The 16,446-nt window shown below is 33.4% G+C and overlaps 1 protein-coding gene and 1 long non-coding RNA gene across 3 annotated transcripts in view; both read left to right on the forward strand.

Moving 5' to 3' along the window:
- The window catches only part of LOC126835196 (rho GTPase-activating protein conundrum-like), a 47,659-nt gene that overhangs the window by 21,116 nt on the left and 10,097 nt on the right, over positions 1 to 16,446 (forward strand). For both annotated transcript variants that reach the window (XM_050567594.1, XM_050567583.1), the window contains 3 exons: positions 3,603 to 3,711; positions 13,156 to 13,539; positions 13,990 to 14,093. In XM_050567594.1, coding sequence (XP_050423551.1) covers positions 3,706 to 3,711; positions 13,156 to 13,539; positions 13,990 to 14,093 — 494 coding nt within the window. In that variant the 5' untranslated portion in view covers positions 3,603 to 3,705. The remainder of the gene's footprint in view (positions 1 to 3,602; positions 3,712 to 13,155; positions 13,540 to 13,989; positions 14,094 to 16,446) is intronic.
- Positions 10,983 to 12,770, forward strand: LOC126835223 (uncharacterized). Its single transcript, XR_007685178.1, has 3 exons — positions 10,983 to 11,146; positions 12,067 to 12,353; positions 12,447 to 12,770. It is a non-coding gene; the product is annotated as an uncharacterized LOC126835223 (long non-coding RNA).

Consider the following 16,446-nt stretch of genomic DNA (forward strand, 5'->3'; position numbering starts at 1 on the left):
AAAAACATTAAAACAATGTCGTCAAATATTATTTTTTATTTACCAATCTTGAGCACAAATCACTGTTATTATATGCGACAAACATTATTGAGGTCAATCAAGTTTTGAAAGAAAAAAAAATATTTATATATTTATTATATTATTTAGTTAGACCTATTTTTTTAAGGGTTCGATGGATTGTTGTATAAATTGTTTATAACAAGGTCTTTTACATGTTGTTTTTATAAAAAAAAAAAGAAGTAAAGACTACCTATTTATTCGTGGTATTCAGTTTCTATAATATTATGTACCTATTATAAAATATACAGTTAGGAAAAATAATACTGTATTGTATATTATATGCGTAATGTATTGTATACCTTATGCACAATTAATGGCTTATATAACTTATCGGCTTACGTTAAGGTCTAAACAATTCACTTAAATATTTTCTTGTATCGCCATAATAAAAGTTTATAACGAAATAAAATTTTACTCCTGTCGGAAACCTTGACAAAAAAAAAAAAAAATAGAAAAAAATAAGTAGTTAAAAAATTGAATCTTAATAATATTAATATTAATCTTTATTACATATTATGTACGTTGGAAACTGCGCATACCATAAAAAGATATAATATATATTGTTTTGTTGTGTTTTTTAATGACTTTAGTCTTAATCATTTTCAATGAATACAACGCCCATTTAATGAGAGAAACTCACTTGGCATTATAAAAGAAGAATATTTATGTGCATTTGAAATATTATTTTTAAATCACTTTTGCGATTTTCCATATTGCTATTTTGCGCATAAACCACGTCTATAAATAATATAGTCGAAAATGGAAACCTCGTCTTAACATCTAAATGAAAAATTAGTAAGAAATAAAATGATCTTATACAAGAAAGTGCTTCTGAGAAACGATTTCCATCGACATTACCGAAAAACATTACCAAAAAGTCAAACGCCTTTCATAGCAATATGATACAAGCAAAGTGTTAAGGATTTAGATCTGAAACTTAAACGGAAAGTAGATCTAGAATGGATTTATGCGATATACAATTTCCCTAAAAATCTGTAGTCAAACTTTTTTTTTAATTTCGGAAAACCCCAAAGAGAGAGGAGAAAATGTTAACGCTTTTATCGATATTTGTATTTTTATCTGTGAACAATGGACCTTTCTTACTTACTCGCTTACTACTACTACTCACTCACGTTTAATACTTTCTTACTGTGCTTGGTTTGGACTGAACTGGTTTGTACCTACTGTGTATACCTACTTGTACCTGCTTTTCTTCATTTCATCGCTTTCAGTTTTAATTACTCCTGTAGACCCGTGACCTCCCCGTCCCCACTATGCCCCCACCCAGCTGTACGGCTTTTGTTATTATTGTAATATTATAAATAATGCATTTTATTAACCGTTTGTACTAGCTAAAAGCTCGCACTGTGATGTTTACATGCTATTACACATATTCTATACGTCAAAATTGTGCAACTCCTTAACAAACAGTTGGTGTGACTGTCCAATAAACGGTTGGCGGTCGGTGACCTGTCGTCTTACGGTCTTATATGTGATATATTTTATACCTAGCAATACTTAGTATTAAGAACATAATAGATTAATACTGTGAAAACGTCTCGGGCTTTCTGGTAGTTGATCATATTACTTTCATTCTGGACATATGAATTATGTCTCTTATCAATAATCTAACATCAGCTATTACATCACAATAACCGATAAAACCATCCTCATCGACTCGTGTGACCACATGCTAGAAACGAAATTATTGTACTAAACATTGTACGTTATCAAATCACGATTTATAATAACCCAACCTCCTGACCTAGCCCATACCGGTAATGACCCTTTGACTGGTTGTAGTTAGATTGGTTGCATGTCAAGCTATGAAAAAACGGCCATAGGAGTTTTTGTATAATAATTTAAGTGAGTGACTGCTAGCGCTCCTGGTGGATAAATCGTGGAACTTATTATCGTGGATCTTTCACTGATAAACTGGCTGTTATCACAAACGCGACCGAAAATAACAAAGTTGGTCGGTAAAAGATAACAAGTTCCACGATTTGTCCACAAGGAGCGCTAGTAGTCATCGACTACTCTTGTAGCCGTGATAACAATCTATAAATTCGGTGAATTTTTTTTTCCTACCGGTGGTTACTCTGAGTTGAGGAGGGCTTTTGATTTGCTTGCGTTTTCCAGCAGTGAAACAAGGAATGCAGTGCGCACTGTCAGGTGGTTGTACAATCTGTGCCGTTATCACATGTGCGCTTTTTTGGCAGTTTGGCCAACATGTGAATTTCAAATAGTTTCATTGTCATTTTTGCGTTCCCATCTATTCTTCGACAGCTGCCGGTGGAAACACTCGACGTGGTCGTCCTCTTCGGTTAGGTTCGGTATTGATAAACGATTGGCGGTCGGTGACCTGATATTCTTTCGGGTACAATATTATAATATCAGTATTATTATTATACGCACACCTCGGGCTAAACAAAAAAAAAAAAAAACAACCTAGCCGAATTGTTATCCGAAGATACTTGCTTGGCCGCCGTCGCAGACTTTCGCTTTTCTGCTGAGCTACACACTGTCTATAATGTTGTTTTTTTTTTTTTTTACACGGTGTTCCACATATACTCTAAGCCGCGAAAACGATCACACACACACAACGATAAAAAGATTAATCTCGAGAGACGACATAGCCGAAATGATATTTTCATTATACTTGTTATATTTTTCTCTCATAATGTTTCCTCTCATAAATGACGTCCAAATCCGTTTTTACTCTCCATTGTTCGCCAAGGTGTGTTGACCGCGTGTTTCCCGGTGTATCGCCAATACGGTCCAAGATTAAACGGGCGAAATTTTCATTGTAAACAAATGAATAAGATTGGTTTTCCTTTTTGAAAAAAATCAATGTTTATGTTGATAAAGTTATGAAATCTAAAAAATTGACGATAAAATGTTAGTATTGTTTAATACTGTAAAACAACACTAGCTAGAATGTCAGCAAAAAAAAAAAAAAACTATAAAATTAAAATAATTTTCAAAGAATACTGAGAGTTTTACGTTGAAATGATTACCCTGAAAAAATCTGTTCCAACATGTTTGTAATATACATTTAAATAGTAACTTTATCACTAACAAACGAATACTATCAAGAAGTCAATTGTCCACAGATTTACATCGAACCGTTTTCTTAGCTATAATGTTAACACTAATATCTCCTAGTTTTAGCTACCTAGCACAGGGTTTAGTTAAAGCTAAGCCGTTCAAAAATTCTAATCTAATCACTTCTCACTGGCCACTTGAATGACATGGAATCGTTCATCAGTTATTTTTACAACTTCCAAATGTGTTATTCCACACAAACCAGGGCGAACTCCTCTACTCTTAATTTCCAAACGTTTAAGTCTCAGAAATGAAGTAGAAAAATTATTTGCTATTGCTCGTTTGAGCAATAATTTTAGTGTTTTTTTGTGAATTGTCAACAAAGTGTTACTTACCTCCAACCGGTCATAATATCGCTGTAATGATATTTATTTGTGTTTAATGTTTTTGAGGTGCGTGCTGAAAAATGTATACTTATCGAACAATCTTGTTTACAGGTGATAATGTGATGATCGTCGTGAAAGCCAAATGTCACTATTCGTCTTGAACCGACCAAGAAGCTAAATTAAGTTCTTCGTCCTAACTGGCGGTCTACCCCCGATGAAGGTGAGAAAACGATACGCTCTATTATTTTTTACCCGTCTCAATAGATAATAACATTTTACCGTTTGTAAATTAATTTTAACTATTAACAAAAAAAAATACTCAAAAAAGGTATATTTTTTAAAAATATATACAGGGTGATCCATTCGATGTAAGACACTCATTTTCTCAAAAAATATAAATATTTTGTGAATTATTTTCTTTTCAATACTTGAAACATTTCTATCTTTTTATCTCAAACGTAAACTAAGTATGAAATTTTTTTTTTTTTAGTGGGAACCTACGTTTTTTATTCCATAAATATGTAGAAAAAAATTGTAAAAAACATTTTTGCGTTTGAATTTTTAATTTTCATTAATCTTTTCGTTTGCTATGACTTGGTAATGATTTTTATTTTTCGTCGCTGTTTTTGAGCAGGTAAATAACAACAGCTCGTTTACTATTTACTCAAAACGTTGATCTTTGAAATTTAAATTTGTGTCTTACACCAGACGGATCACCCTGCTGATATGATTTAACGAAATAGCAACTGATTAAATTGCACTCATAGCTGTTGTAGTGATTTTTTTAGCTTCGATAAACCATAATAATTGCGGTTCGCGTTTCAAAACCGACTTTGTTGCTCGTATAAATCCTTATTATGTTGGAATAATTTTGCATTTGTAATTTGCGAAGAAAAACGACCTAATTTTAAACGGCACGGACAATCTCAATACGGATTGCGTTATTATTTGTAAAAAAACATTACCCGAAGATTGGCCGATAACTCGGGAACAATCTCGATGTACCATCTTTAACATTATTGTTCCGGTAGGTCAAGTATGACCAAGGTGATAGTTTTTTTCAAAATAAGCTTGTAAAAAAAAAAACTGTAAAAAATGTCGTCATCTCTATGAAACGAGAAACGATTTCGACATATATTTACAAATAACATTGTATATGATATTAATAAACAAGCAAAATAGTTTTAAAATATCCAAGTGATAATAAATTCATTGTTTGTCTCTCTCTTAAATTAACTGAGGCGTTCTCCGGACAAACGTCCCATCGATTGATATGTCTTTTTTTCGGAGATCATTTTAAATGAGCCGCCATAATGAAATATAAATCTATGGTAAACATGTTTGATAATTTTTTGGTTCATTTTGATGTTATTTATTATACATTTGATCTAATTTGTATGTCAGCTGCCGATAGAAACTGATTTGAAAATGCTATGAAGGAAATTTTCCTAAATTCAGCTTGAACAGAACCAACTAATTTTATGACTTTTATTTTTTAAAATATTACTTAGTATAAAAATAATATGTACTTCAATTACAAAAATATATAAAACCAGTATTATATAGGTATAGAAAACAAAACAAAAATTGAACGAGTTGTTAGCAAATTATTCGAATAGGAATTTTCACAACTAAAGTGGTAACGCGTGCAGATAAAAATAATACCACACGTCATCCTTTCCTCCATTTCTAAATGTTAAACTTTAAAAGTAATTATCCAAAACTGGTTATGGACAAGTAATAATTTTCAGCGCATTTGTCTTAGTTAAAAGATTCAATTAAATATACACGTTATCAATTAAGTCTCAAAAGTCGATCGAGCTCTGAAAAATACTAGAAAATGTAAAATATTTAGTAATTTTCAAATATTCTAGAGAATAACATCAACTAAAGTGTTTTCGGAAAGAAAAACAACTACAAAATCGCTAATATTAACACGGTGTTGTTGTTTAAAAATATATTTAAAATAGAGGTAAGAGATTTGTGATAAGAGATAAGTGATAAGAGATTTTTGATAAGTGATGCGTGATAAGAGTTTAGAGATGAGTGATAACAGATCAAAGACAAACGATAAGTGATAAGAGATAATGTATCAACGCGTTTAGGAGTAGGTGTTAATCGTCCGTGACGGCTTAATGAGATCACACGTGTATTGGCGTTGTGAGGTCGACAACAAAAGCGATCGATAAATCACTTTGGACATTTTTTTCCCATGCGCCTGTTGCAATTAAAACGGCCAACGGTAATTATTATTACTGTAATACGAACATTTTATTTTATTTTATCTCGTGGCAATATCATTCATATTGTTGTGTAAAATCGGCAACGTGGGTTGTTGTGCGCGTCCGGGGGGCTAGGCGGCACACATACTCCTCATCCGGTTGTTTTACCGTGTGGTCTTCACCTCAAGGTAAACCTGTTTGCTATTCTACTAATATTGATCTTTTTTTCGTCCCACCTCCCCTCCCCCACCCCCACTCTTCCTGCTGCTCGGGCACAACATTGCAAATCGACCAGAATCCCAAAATTTACGACACGGTGGCAGAAAGTCGAGGGGAACAGAGTTCAAGTGCGAAAATGTCCAAAATGATTTTGTTAAAAAAATTCCACAATTTGTAGGTACACAAAATCCTGTGTTCTTTTTGCTGATACGCAACAGGGATTGAAAGCGTTACCATGTATCCAAAAACGTACACTAATCGTTATTAACTACAACCAAAGTCGATTGAAATGATTGATAAATAATATGCAGAGTTGTACAAGTTCTTGTTTATACGAATAATATTGTTCTAGAAAATAGTAACATTGAGAATATGTTACATTATTATAAACTCTAAAAATGAGAATTCTGAAAAATCCATACTTTAATTTTTCGTGGACATTCTTTATGGTGGTTTATTATATGACAGCTTAATGATTTAATGCCATTAACCTGATAAAAACACAAAATATTCGTCACTTATTTTATAATATTTTTTATTTCGGTTAGCTTATAATGTGCTTTACACCATAATGTCATTATAATGGCAGTGTTTCGAATAACGTGTTAAATATGTATAAAATGCGATTAACAGGAATAAGATTTTCGAGAATACATTTATTTTAATGTGTAGGTACTCAACCGTGAAGTGTATGTATGTAGATAGGTTCGACCATCAAATATGCTGTGGCCAGATTTTCCATTGTTCCCACTGGCGGTTCAAACGTTTGTAAGAGGTAAATTGGCATTGGCTAAGGTTAGAATAATAATTATTGTAAATTATTTACTTAATTGAAATTAAACCGATGACTGTAATAGTATCAATTTTTATCAATATTGTATGTTTGTCCTCTACATAGTAAAAATGCACAAATTTACATAAAATTTCAATATACAGATAACCAGCAGTAGTTAACGGACTACTGCAGGAATCCCACATGAAATCGGTGGCCATTTTTGTTTACAGCATCGCTCATCTGCTAATATTAACTCAAAGGCAGGGTGTATTTGACAAAGTTTTGATTCTGGAAACGGTTATGGATTCTGATCACAGCTGATACAGACGCATATTATTCATTGTGGTAAAATAGCAATTAGATTAACGACTTAATCCTTTTTAATTTCATTAATAAGTATCATTGCCGACATTTTCAATTGCATATAATTCCAGAAACTGGTTTCAAAGCGTGTGTATAGTGTACCATGGCGGTTTCTAGAGGAAGACCGAGCAGCAGCTATTGAAAAGTATAACTGGTGTCGATTACTGTTGTCCTACGATGATGAATCGGCGCGTCTGTGATTCTTCTGGACGACCAGTTTCCGCTTAAAGGTTAATAGTGTGGTGTTTAATGAGAATTTCAATTGCCCTGGCGGTTTTCGGCGAAAGTGCCCGCGATTCCTATGCGATTTCCAACCGGTAACAGCTAATACCGTGCCGTCACTGCGGTCTCGATGAATCACTTAGTCTTCCATAAACGCTGACCGCAGCAGCCCACGGGATAATTTCAACCAAATCAGACCGAAAGAAAGTCACCTTAAAATCCACATCTCCCGAACGCCTTCGCCTTATGCGTTACACGGTGAGCTCACTCAAATTACAACATAATACCTGGTCTTGTTCTGAACCATTGCCAATTGCCAATTGTATCCAGTTTTATATTTTTGTCTACACTCCTGCACAGGCCTTTTTTTTTTTTTTTGATAATTAAACGAGGTAAACATTTTAGTGAATTGCACTTGTAACACCCGCGACGACGATAAATTATACTCATAGGTGTTACAATGAAAAGAACACAACGAAACCCTATAATATGTGCATTTGCCTGCACGGTTTCACCAAAGGAGGTCGTACTATCTACCCCATGCTGCGAGTTGGATTAAAACTGGTGCAGTGCATGTAATGAAAGCCATACCGTTTTAATCATGTTCGATGATAATAGTATTATAGTCTCAGGTTGAATCAATAGGGGTACGATTGTGTGACCCTGGCATACATTTCACTTGTTTACATTAAAATTAATTAACGATATCGAAATATGAAAAAAAATATCGATTTTGATTTATTAAAGTGAAAAAAAAAACAAGTATCAACTACTGTTTCGTGCGAGAAACCTGTGTAAATTCTCTAAAATATGTTTGATTGTTGTAAATTGTAGTAAACTTTATTGTTATCCACAGTTTATTCGATTCTGGGCGGATTTGTTTTTATTTATAATTTTATACAAATGCAAGCAGGCATGGAACGAGGAAAAACATGTAAAAAGAGTGTAATATTATGTAATGAGGAAAACATCAAATGTAATCTTTCTGGCCAACATTTTTATTGATCACAATTTTATTACACAGTAAAAATAAATTAAATACAATAATTATTTTAACTGGTCGATAATTAAAGCTTTAAAAGTAATTATCCAAAAATTGGTTACCGACCAGTAAAAATGTTCAGCAAATTATTCTTATTAAAAAAGTTAATAAAATGTATACCAGTACCGTTTAAGTTTCATGAGTTGATAAAGTGTACATAAATTAAAATGTTTTCTAATCTTGTAGTACAGCAGATGCCAGATGAGTATTTTTACAATGAAATCATAGTCAAATTCCTATGGAATTCCTTTGAATATTTTTTGTATATAATATTACTATCAACATACATACAGTAAAGTGCCAAAAGTTGATCAATGGTCCTTTCCCCAAAGAGGAGTGAACAATTTTTTTTTTGTTTCACTTTTCTAACGTTATTTTGGGACTTTAAGTCTGATTTTAGGTAAATCTAGAGTTGGGCTACAACATAAAAATAAAATTTTTTCGAAAAATCTCGTTTGGATACTTAGACATAGATCAAGCCTGATTGTATCTACCTTAATACTAAAATATTAAATTTAACAAAAGCACACATAAATTGTATCCAACATAATTTTTCATAGAAAAAAACTATTTAATTCATGGATAATATATTTTTGCGGTTTATTGTAATACATATCACTTATCTCTTTTCTCTTGTCTCTTATATCCAACTCTTATCTCCAATATTTTAACACCTATCTCTTGTCACTTATATCGTATCTTATATCTTTAATCACTTATCGCTAATATCTTATCTCTTATCACGCATCTCTTATCTCCAATATCTTATCACCTATCTTTTATCACTTCACTTTCCTATATCTCTTAGCGTATCACGATATGAAATTTCTCTGGGCTGGCCAATAACATATTATCCATGTTAAAGTATACAACTGTGTTATACAACCCTCGTATTGTATTGGCACACAGGTTAGAAATTAACTGTTATAGCTGAAGAACAAAAAAAGAATACTATTTATGACCAACGTGATTAAAAATACTCCGGAGCTCCCCTTGACGTCGGATATATTATTTCCCGGGGCTGGGGACAAAGTGAAACGCCGAAATGTTCATCTTCTGGACTGATTAGAAAATAATGTCTTTTGTACTTACTTGTAAGAAACCGTATAATGAAAACGGGAATTCCTAGTGTTCGAAAATTGATTTTCCTCGTTTTAGCCACCAGCCAACGCCCCCTCGAGCAGCGGATTCGTTTGGAATTCGGTTATTTCTGGCACAGCTGGATCAACTCTTGTTTGGCGTGCGTTGACCCCGCACCGATGCCGAAGATCAACAAATTCTCAATAAACAATATTAATAATAACACTAATAATAATAATAATTATTATTATATTATATTATATAGAAAACTAATGAGTAACGATAGCTTTATTGTGTTCATTAGCCGCCGTTCTGCGCGAGTACCGAGTATGCTTCCCGCGGTTATTACACAACGTTGAACCACCGACTAAAAAATATGACCAGATTTAATATTTTATAATCTCAGTTCAGCGTGAGGAAAAAATGTAAAAAAAAATAATCCTCCTGTTCTACAGTTTCAGTCAAAGAAATTGTATCGAGCATCTGTTATGTTATCATTAACCTTCGTTAATCAGCTGTACTCGTTATCAGAAATTCTTATCAGTTCACGTTATCATTGTAAATAGTGTGTACAATATTTTACTTACTAAATACTAGTAGTCATCTCTACTAGTAACTAGTGTAACCGAAATTATTGTTTAATTATTAGTCACCAATTAATTGTTCAATAGTGATATTTAATTCGTCTTAAACAAAAAACATTATCGCTCAAAAAAGCAATAGCAAAAGGTTATTGTACTTCATTTCTGAGACTAAAATGTTACAATTTAAGAGTACAGGATGTTCATTCTGGTTTGTGCGGATTAATATGTCATTAACTGTGAACAGTAAGCAGTTATTCGACTAGGATTTTCAATGGCTTAGCTATAACCAAACCCTTATGCTAGCTAGTACTAGGAGGTATTGGTATTAAAATTATTTCTAAGAAAACGGTTCGATGCGAATCTGTGGACGGTTGACTTGTCGTTTTTATAACTTGGTGGCTAAGAAACATAGTAATAACTCATAAAACCGCATGGGAAGGTTTGATAGTGATTCAGTCAATTTTTAAAGGTGTTACTGCATCCAAAACAGTGACCGCTTCGATCGTATTTGGGCTGATCTAACCTGGTCTGGTGTATTATGAAACAAAACTGATTACAGACTCAGATTCGCCGATACCCGACAGTGTTGCCAACTCATTTCCCCAATTTTTTCGGTCATGTTTTTATCGAATTTCGAATTTTCCGCTAATCATCAAAATAGGTAAATGTTTCTAGCAATTTTGAATTATTGTAAAAATTGACGTCGACGAAATCGATTTAAATAATAAGTCTTCTTGCTAAAAGTCGATCACCCTGTATTTAGCGGAATCGTGAACTCGCCTATTGGTCGTGTGTTGCAAACACCACTAAGAAGGTACACCGAGAATACTAATAATAATAATATGTCGGGCCCGGCGCATGTGTGTATGATTAGTTTCGGCGACCACGTTATTTCGGAGAACTGTGCCGGGTTTTTCCTGGAAGGTAATAACGATTCCAATTATTATTGTTACATTAGACGCACTTCCAATTCTGTTGCATCTCTGCAGTTTGCTCCGGGGACCGCACAATAGGTCGTCGAAATCGGTGCTCGTTTTTGATTGCCAAAGAAGCCTTTTCATCATACACGGTCGTACCAAATGGTTTTATCGACAAAAATCGTACATGGCAACGACGAAAGTCCCACGTCGTTTTCTTACTTGAGTCAGGTACCTGAAAAAATTGAAAGAAGTAACTTGTAGCCAGAGGAGTTATGTGCACCGTTCGAATAAAACGTTCTATAATTCTTTCATCTAGATAACATAACATTCAAGTTATTCGAATAATTCCAAACACAATTATTCGAATGATTTTTTAAATAGTTTGTAAGAGATTTGTTTAATAGATTATATTTTAAAACACTATTTTGTATTAACATATCTACAAAACATGTACATTTTTTCAGTGTATACTTAAACAGAATTGTATTTTATAAAAAAAAAAACAAGCAAGACATTTTCGTATGAAATTGAGGGGCTAAAGTAATGTTTAACTAAACCTCCCCACTCCCTCAAGTTTACAAGTTGCATCAATAATTTATGTCCTTTAAGTATTTTTAATGAAATTTACATTTAATTTTCTTTCCTAATGTTTTTGTTCGTCTAATAGTTTTGAATAAGTCCTAATTTAAAACTGCAACCAGAGTTGTGCAAACTCTTATTTAAATTTTTGTGAATTCATAAATTAATAAATTGTAAAATAATTATTTAAATATTTATTATTCTATTTATTTTAATAAAATTATATTCGAATAATTATTTTTAAATCTATTCAAACAGAAAATTATTTTAATGTTTTTTTTTACAATTCATTCGAATTAAATTTAATGTTTTCTCTGTCTACAGGTTTTATATATTTTGTAAATGCGGTATATAATTTAAGTTGGAATTATTCGACTAATTATGTTTGAATTATCCGAATATTGGTTATTCAGCTAACGTTTTATTCGATCGGTGCACAACCCTGACTGCTATAATACAAAGTTGGAATACAAGCAAATTATATAAACGTAAAATCCTCTATATAATGATTTTTAAATGTTACTTTCGGTTGTATAGAGAATAAATTGTTTTTTTGCAATTTCAAATAGTTGGCGTATTCAACTGGGTCAAGAAGGTACTGTGTGTGGGTGGGCTAGACCTGCAAAGTTACACCACATTTAATAAAGTATTACTTGTGACCAGTTTTGGATGAATCGAGTGACTTGCCCAATCCTGGCCATAACACGGTGTCCAGACGAAAGCATCTTTTGTGCGTATCACAATGTATTTTGTGGAGGATATATAAAATTTTGTAGAGATCTCGATCAAGGCCTTTCATCGTCATTCCGGCATTAGTTTCGCGCAATCAAATTGTTGCCTTCCCGCGGAGCAAAACGTTTGTAGATTTTCTACTATTAAATGCTGAATTTTTTTTTATAATATATATTCAGCGCAGACGATTTTATATGGCTTTTATGTCCAATGCTAGGCCACTGACGTTAAACCGTCGAGAAGACGTGACGGACCAAAGATTCGCTTGTCGACGACCTGTGGAGAGAAATTTCGGTCATTTTGATAGCGGGCGAAAATAATTTTATTTAATTTTTACTTAACCAGTGCACGTGGAATGGCTATGTCAAAGTTAATGACTGATTATAGAAAAATATGGAATCCACAATGCCTTAACTGATCCGCACAGCAACTGATATCATGGGTTTATTTTAACTTCGACGTTGTAAAAAATTATGAAATAATAGTCTACTTACATTCAAAACGTGTGTGAGATATTCTTCAGACATACTGCTTTCCCCAGAAGGAGTAAGTGAAAACTTTTCTGTATTTTACTATTTCAAGAGGGACTAGAGATTAGATTGAAAGTGTGAAGATCTAAAGTGAGGTATAACATTAACGTTTCCCTTAAAAATGTACTGTCAAACTTGCAACAGGACCGGACAAAAATTAATAACAGCAACAATTTATTTTATAAACAAACGATAAATATGGGTACAAGGGTTCAAATTTCACGCATAGGACCCTAGTACTTTTTCTCAACATAATGACATTCTGAACAAATTTAGTTTTTAATAGGTTAAGCCGTTCGGACGGTACGCGTCTCGTATAAAATATTATCATCCGCTACGGCTGCTGATTTTACTGAATTTTACTCGATTGATTTATTTACTTTTATGCGTGTTAAGGTCATGGAAACAGACGTGAGTCAGGACTTCGAGGACTACTGGAACGAGTACAAGATCATCCAGGAGACCAGGCAACTAGATAGCTATCTGGACGAGGAATGCCCGCCGGAACAGGAGTTCATTGGCGCTCACTTGCAGGAGGGCGCAGTGGAATCCGAATGGCTGTCGTCTGCCGGCCTAGCTTTCTTGACCGAAGCGTTTGACAATGGTTGTGAGGTGCCCGATTCGGAACTGGAACCGGCCATCACACACCTTTCCACCAGACAGGCGGACGCTGTCAGACTCAGGGTCCGTTCGCTCAACCATACGGTTCGGCAGAGGGGTAGACAACTTAAAGCCAGGCACAAAAAACCTGACATCCGAGACGTATTCCGAGATTTCGAGGTAAGTCAATGTTGATATGACAACCACTAGCGCACGAAACCCATTAGAAACTCGATAGCGACCATCAGGTTAGCTCGAAATTTCACTCAATTTTTCTAGTTACCAAAGTTGTAAAGTTATTTTTTTCCCTGTTATGGTGAGAGTTTGATAATAAAAGAAAATTGACCACGGCAGAAGTAGCTTTCTGGCGTAGCAATTGTTAGACGAGGAGGAGGTGGAGTAGTGATAAGCGTGGACGGGCTGGGAACGGTATGGTGATAAGAGGAAATCGATTATCGCTGATAATCAGCTGATATGAGATTATTGATATAAGACAGAGTGTCAGCTGATCAAATGAGACATGATCGGAACTTTTTATTGGCCTTTCTCAGACACTTAGGTTGGGCTCGTGTAATATATTATATTATTCGAACCTTTTCAAAAAAATGTATTGTTTTTTTGTTTTTTCAGAGTTTGAGTTCTAGCTCAAGGTCGAGAAGCGCTACCCCGGATTCGGATTCCAACAGTCCGCCAATGTCATGGACCCAAACAGAAATAACAACACCAATACCAAAGTGAGTTGTAACGATTGATATTTTCCTTCCTCTTCTAGCCAATACGTTCAACTCTGTGCTAATTGTTTAGCGCGTTTAGTGAAAATTGCGAAATTATATGCCAAATAACCATAACAAAATGTTTTTTTTTTTTAAATAAATAATAAACACATCATATCTGGTACACTGTTGCTAAAATAATAAAACAACCATTAGGCATAAAAAAAAAATAGCATCGAAGCTAAAAATACTTGCCAAGTGTTTACAGAAACATTTAATGTATAAACAAAGAAATAAACTATTCACACAATAATATATATTCTTACCTTCACATAAAATTAATTCTCATCCGAATTACTTATATTATGGTTATTACCCGATTAAGAAGACAGCCGTACATGCCATTTAATCCAAGCGTTCGGAGAGTGCATTGAAATCTGTTTAAAAAAAAAATGAGTAGTTAATCAATATTTTTTTATCGACGGAACTAATTTCCTATTACCTGTAGATAACACAACAAGGTTAATTCACACGAGCTCATAGAAAACGGATTTTGCCATTGAATAGGTTTTTTTGTACAGGTCGATGGACTACCCGGCCGAGCTGTTTATACAGTAGTGTTCTTGAACTTTCATAGGTCTGTACTAAAATGGATTTTCGATGCCGGTTGTCGTGCAGACGTTATACAACTATAATGAGGAAATAATTATATACATTTTAAACTCGTATAATATTATATGCTTGTTGGGGTCACGCGAAAGACTAAAGACAGTTAACCGATAATAGTTGTTTACGCATGGTCTGCCTACAATATTATTACCTATGCCGAATCATAACAACATTGTATTTCTTTGCATTATGACATTGAATAGCCAAGAACAAAATTATAGCTTGCTCGGGGTGATGGTCCAATTGAATGAGAATAATTTGCTGAGAATTTTGACTGGTCGACAACTAGTTTTGGATGATTACTTTTAAAGTTGTTTAAGTTCAAAGTGTAGGACGGGAGGTAAGGTCGAGTGTAGTATTATTTATTTATTTATTTATTTTTTATTTGAACAATTATTACCGGCCAGAAATGTGTATATTAAGATCAGGCGTTGAACATTGCTAGCTTTGTTTTAAGGAACAGCCAGACACTGTATTAATTGTACAGTGGAAACTTCACAGTGAATGCGAAAATGTGATTATTGCAGATTATTTTTTATCGCCGTTCCTAGAAGCATCGATCCACGTTAGAGGACTTTTATCCCCAACCATAGTGAATTGTTCAGCTAAAATATTTAATTATGTGGTTCGATAATTTTTCAAAAACCGTGGCTATATTTTTAATTATGATTTTGCCGACAAAATGTATATTATTATGATAAATGTTTTACTGAATATTTCATCCCAAGACATTCCGACTAGAAATACTTATCACGGATTTGTTTTTAAGACACACAACTTTATTGATAATATTATATATACATATATGAAGCGGGCTGCCTTTTTTTATGATCGTCAAAAGACACGGTTAACTATGACTATTATTTACTATGCTATTACAATACTATAATATATATATATATTTTTCTTTTTTTTGTTGACATTTTATGTCTTTACTTTGGCACACAACCGGGAAAAAACGGCAGCGTTACCAAAAAACCTAACGAAAAAATCAGATGATTTATCTGATAAGATAAGAGATAAGAGAGGTAAGAGATAAGATATTAGAGATAAAATGTCTTCCGTGGTTGCAGACTCGTACGCAAGCTGTTTAATGATAAATTAACCTTTGTGTGAGTTTATGTTTAAAATGATAATTTTCCAATTGTTTTGTTCCAAGTGTTAAATAAGACGTGTAATTCCTTTTTCGAGGTCGAATTCGAGTTTTTATATATTTAATTGCCAAACGTTTTTTGTGGGTTTTAATGTGTATTATTATTTTTAAATTATAATTCCAAACGCTACGGCGAAGAAATTGGACTAGGAAATCTCAAATGTAGTTTGTAATAACACAGCACGGTGTACAACAATGTTATGTACTAAGTACACAAAAAAAAAAAAAATCTCAGCACTTTTAGCATTACCAAAAAAAAAAAACCGTTTTCCCGCAACCGCTCGTTATCGCATTTAATTCGACAAATATAATATATTATTATTATTTAATTGTCTTTCTATTTGTTTACTCATTGTTGTTAAGCGTGAGAATTTTTCACTAAAACAGTACATAAAAAAAAACCACAGAAACAAATTATCACAACCGTTAATTTGTTTGTGTTAAGCCAAAAATGTAATTGGAGCGTTTTCTAATGGAAAGCTAAGCTGGAAACTAAAGATTATCATTATTATTAGTGTTTTTTTTTAAAGTTTTTTTGGACCACACAAACGA

This window comes from Adelges cooleyi, unplaced genomic scaffold, assembly GCF_023614345.1.
Source record: "Adelges cooleyi isolate 19-005CV unplaced genomic scaffold, UGA_ACOO_1.1 ACOO_flye_CR_arks_rails_tigmint_CR_PRNA_1, whole genome shotgun sequence".
Taxonomy (NCBI): domain Eukaryota; kingdom Metazoa; phylum Arthropoda; class Insecta; order Hemiptera; family Adelgidae; genus Adelges; species Adelges cooleyi.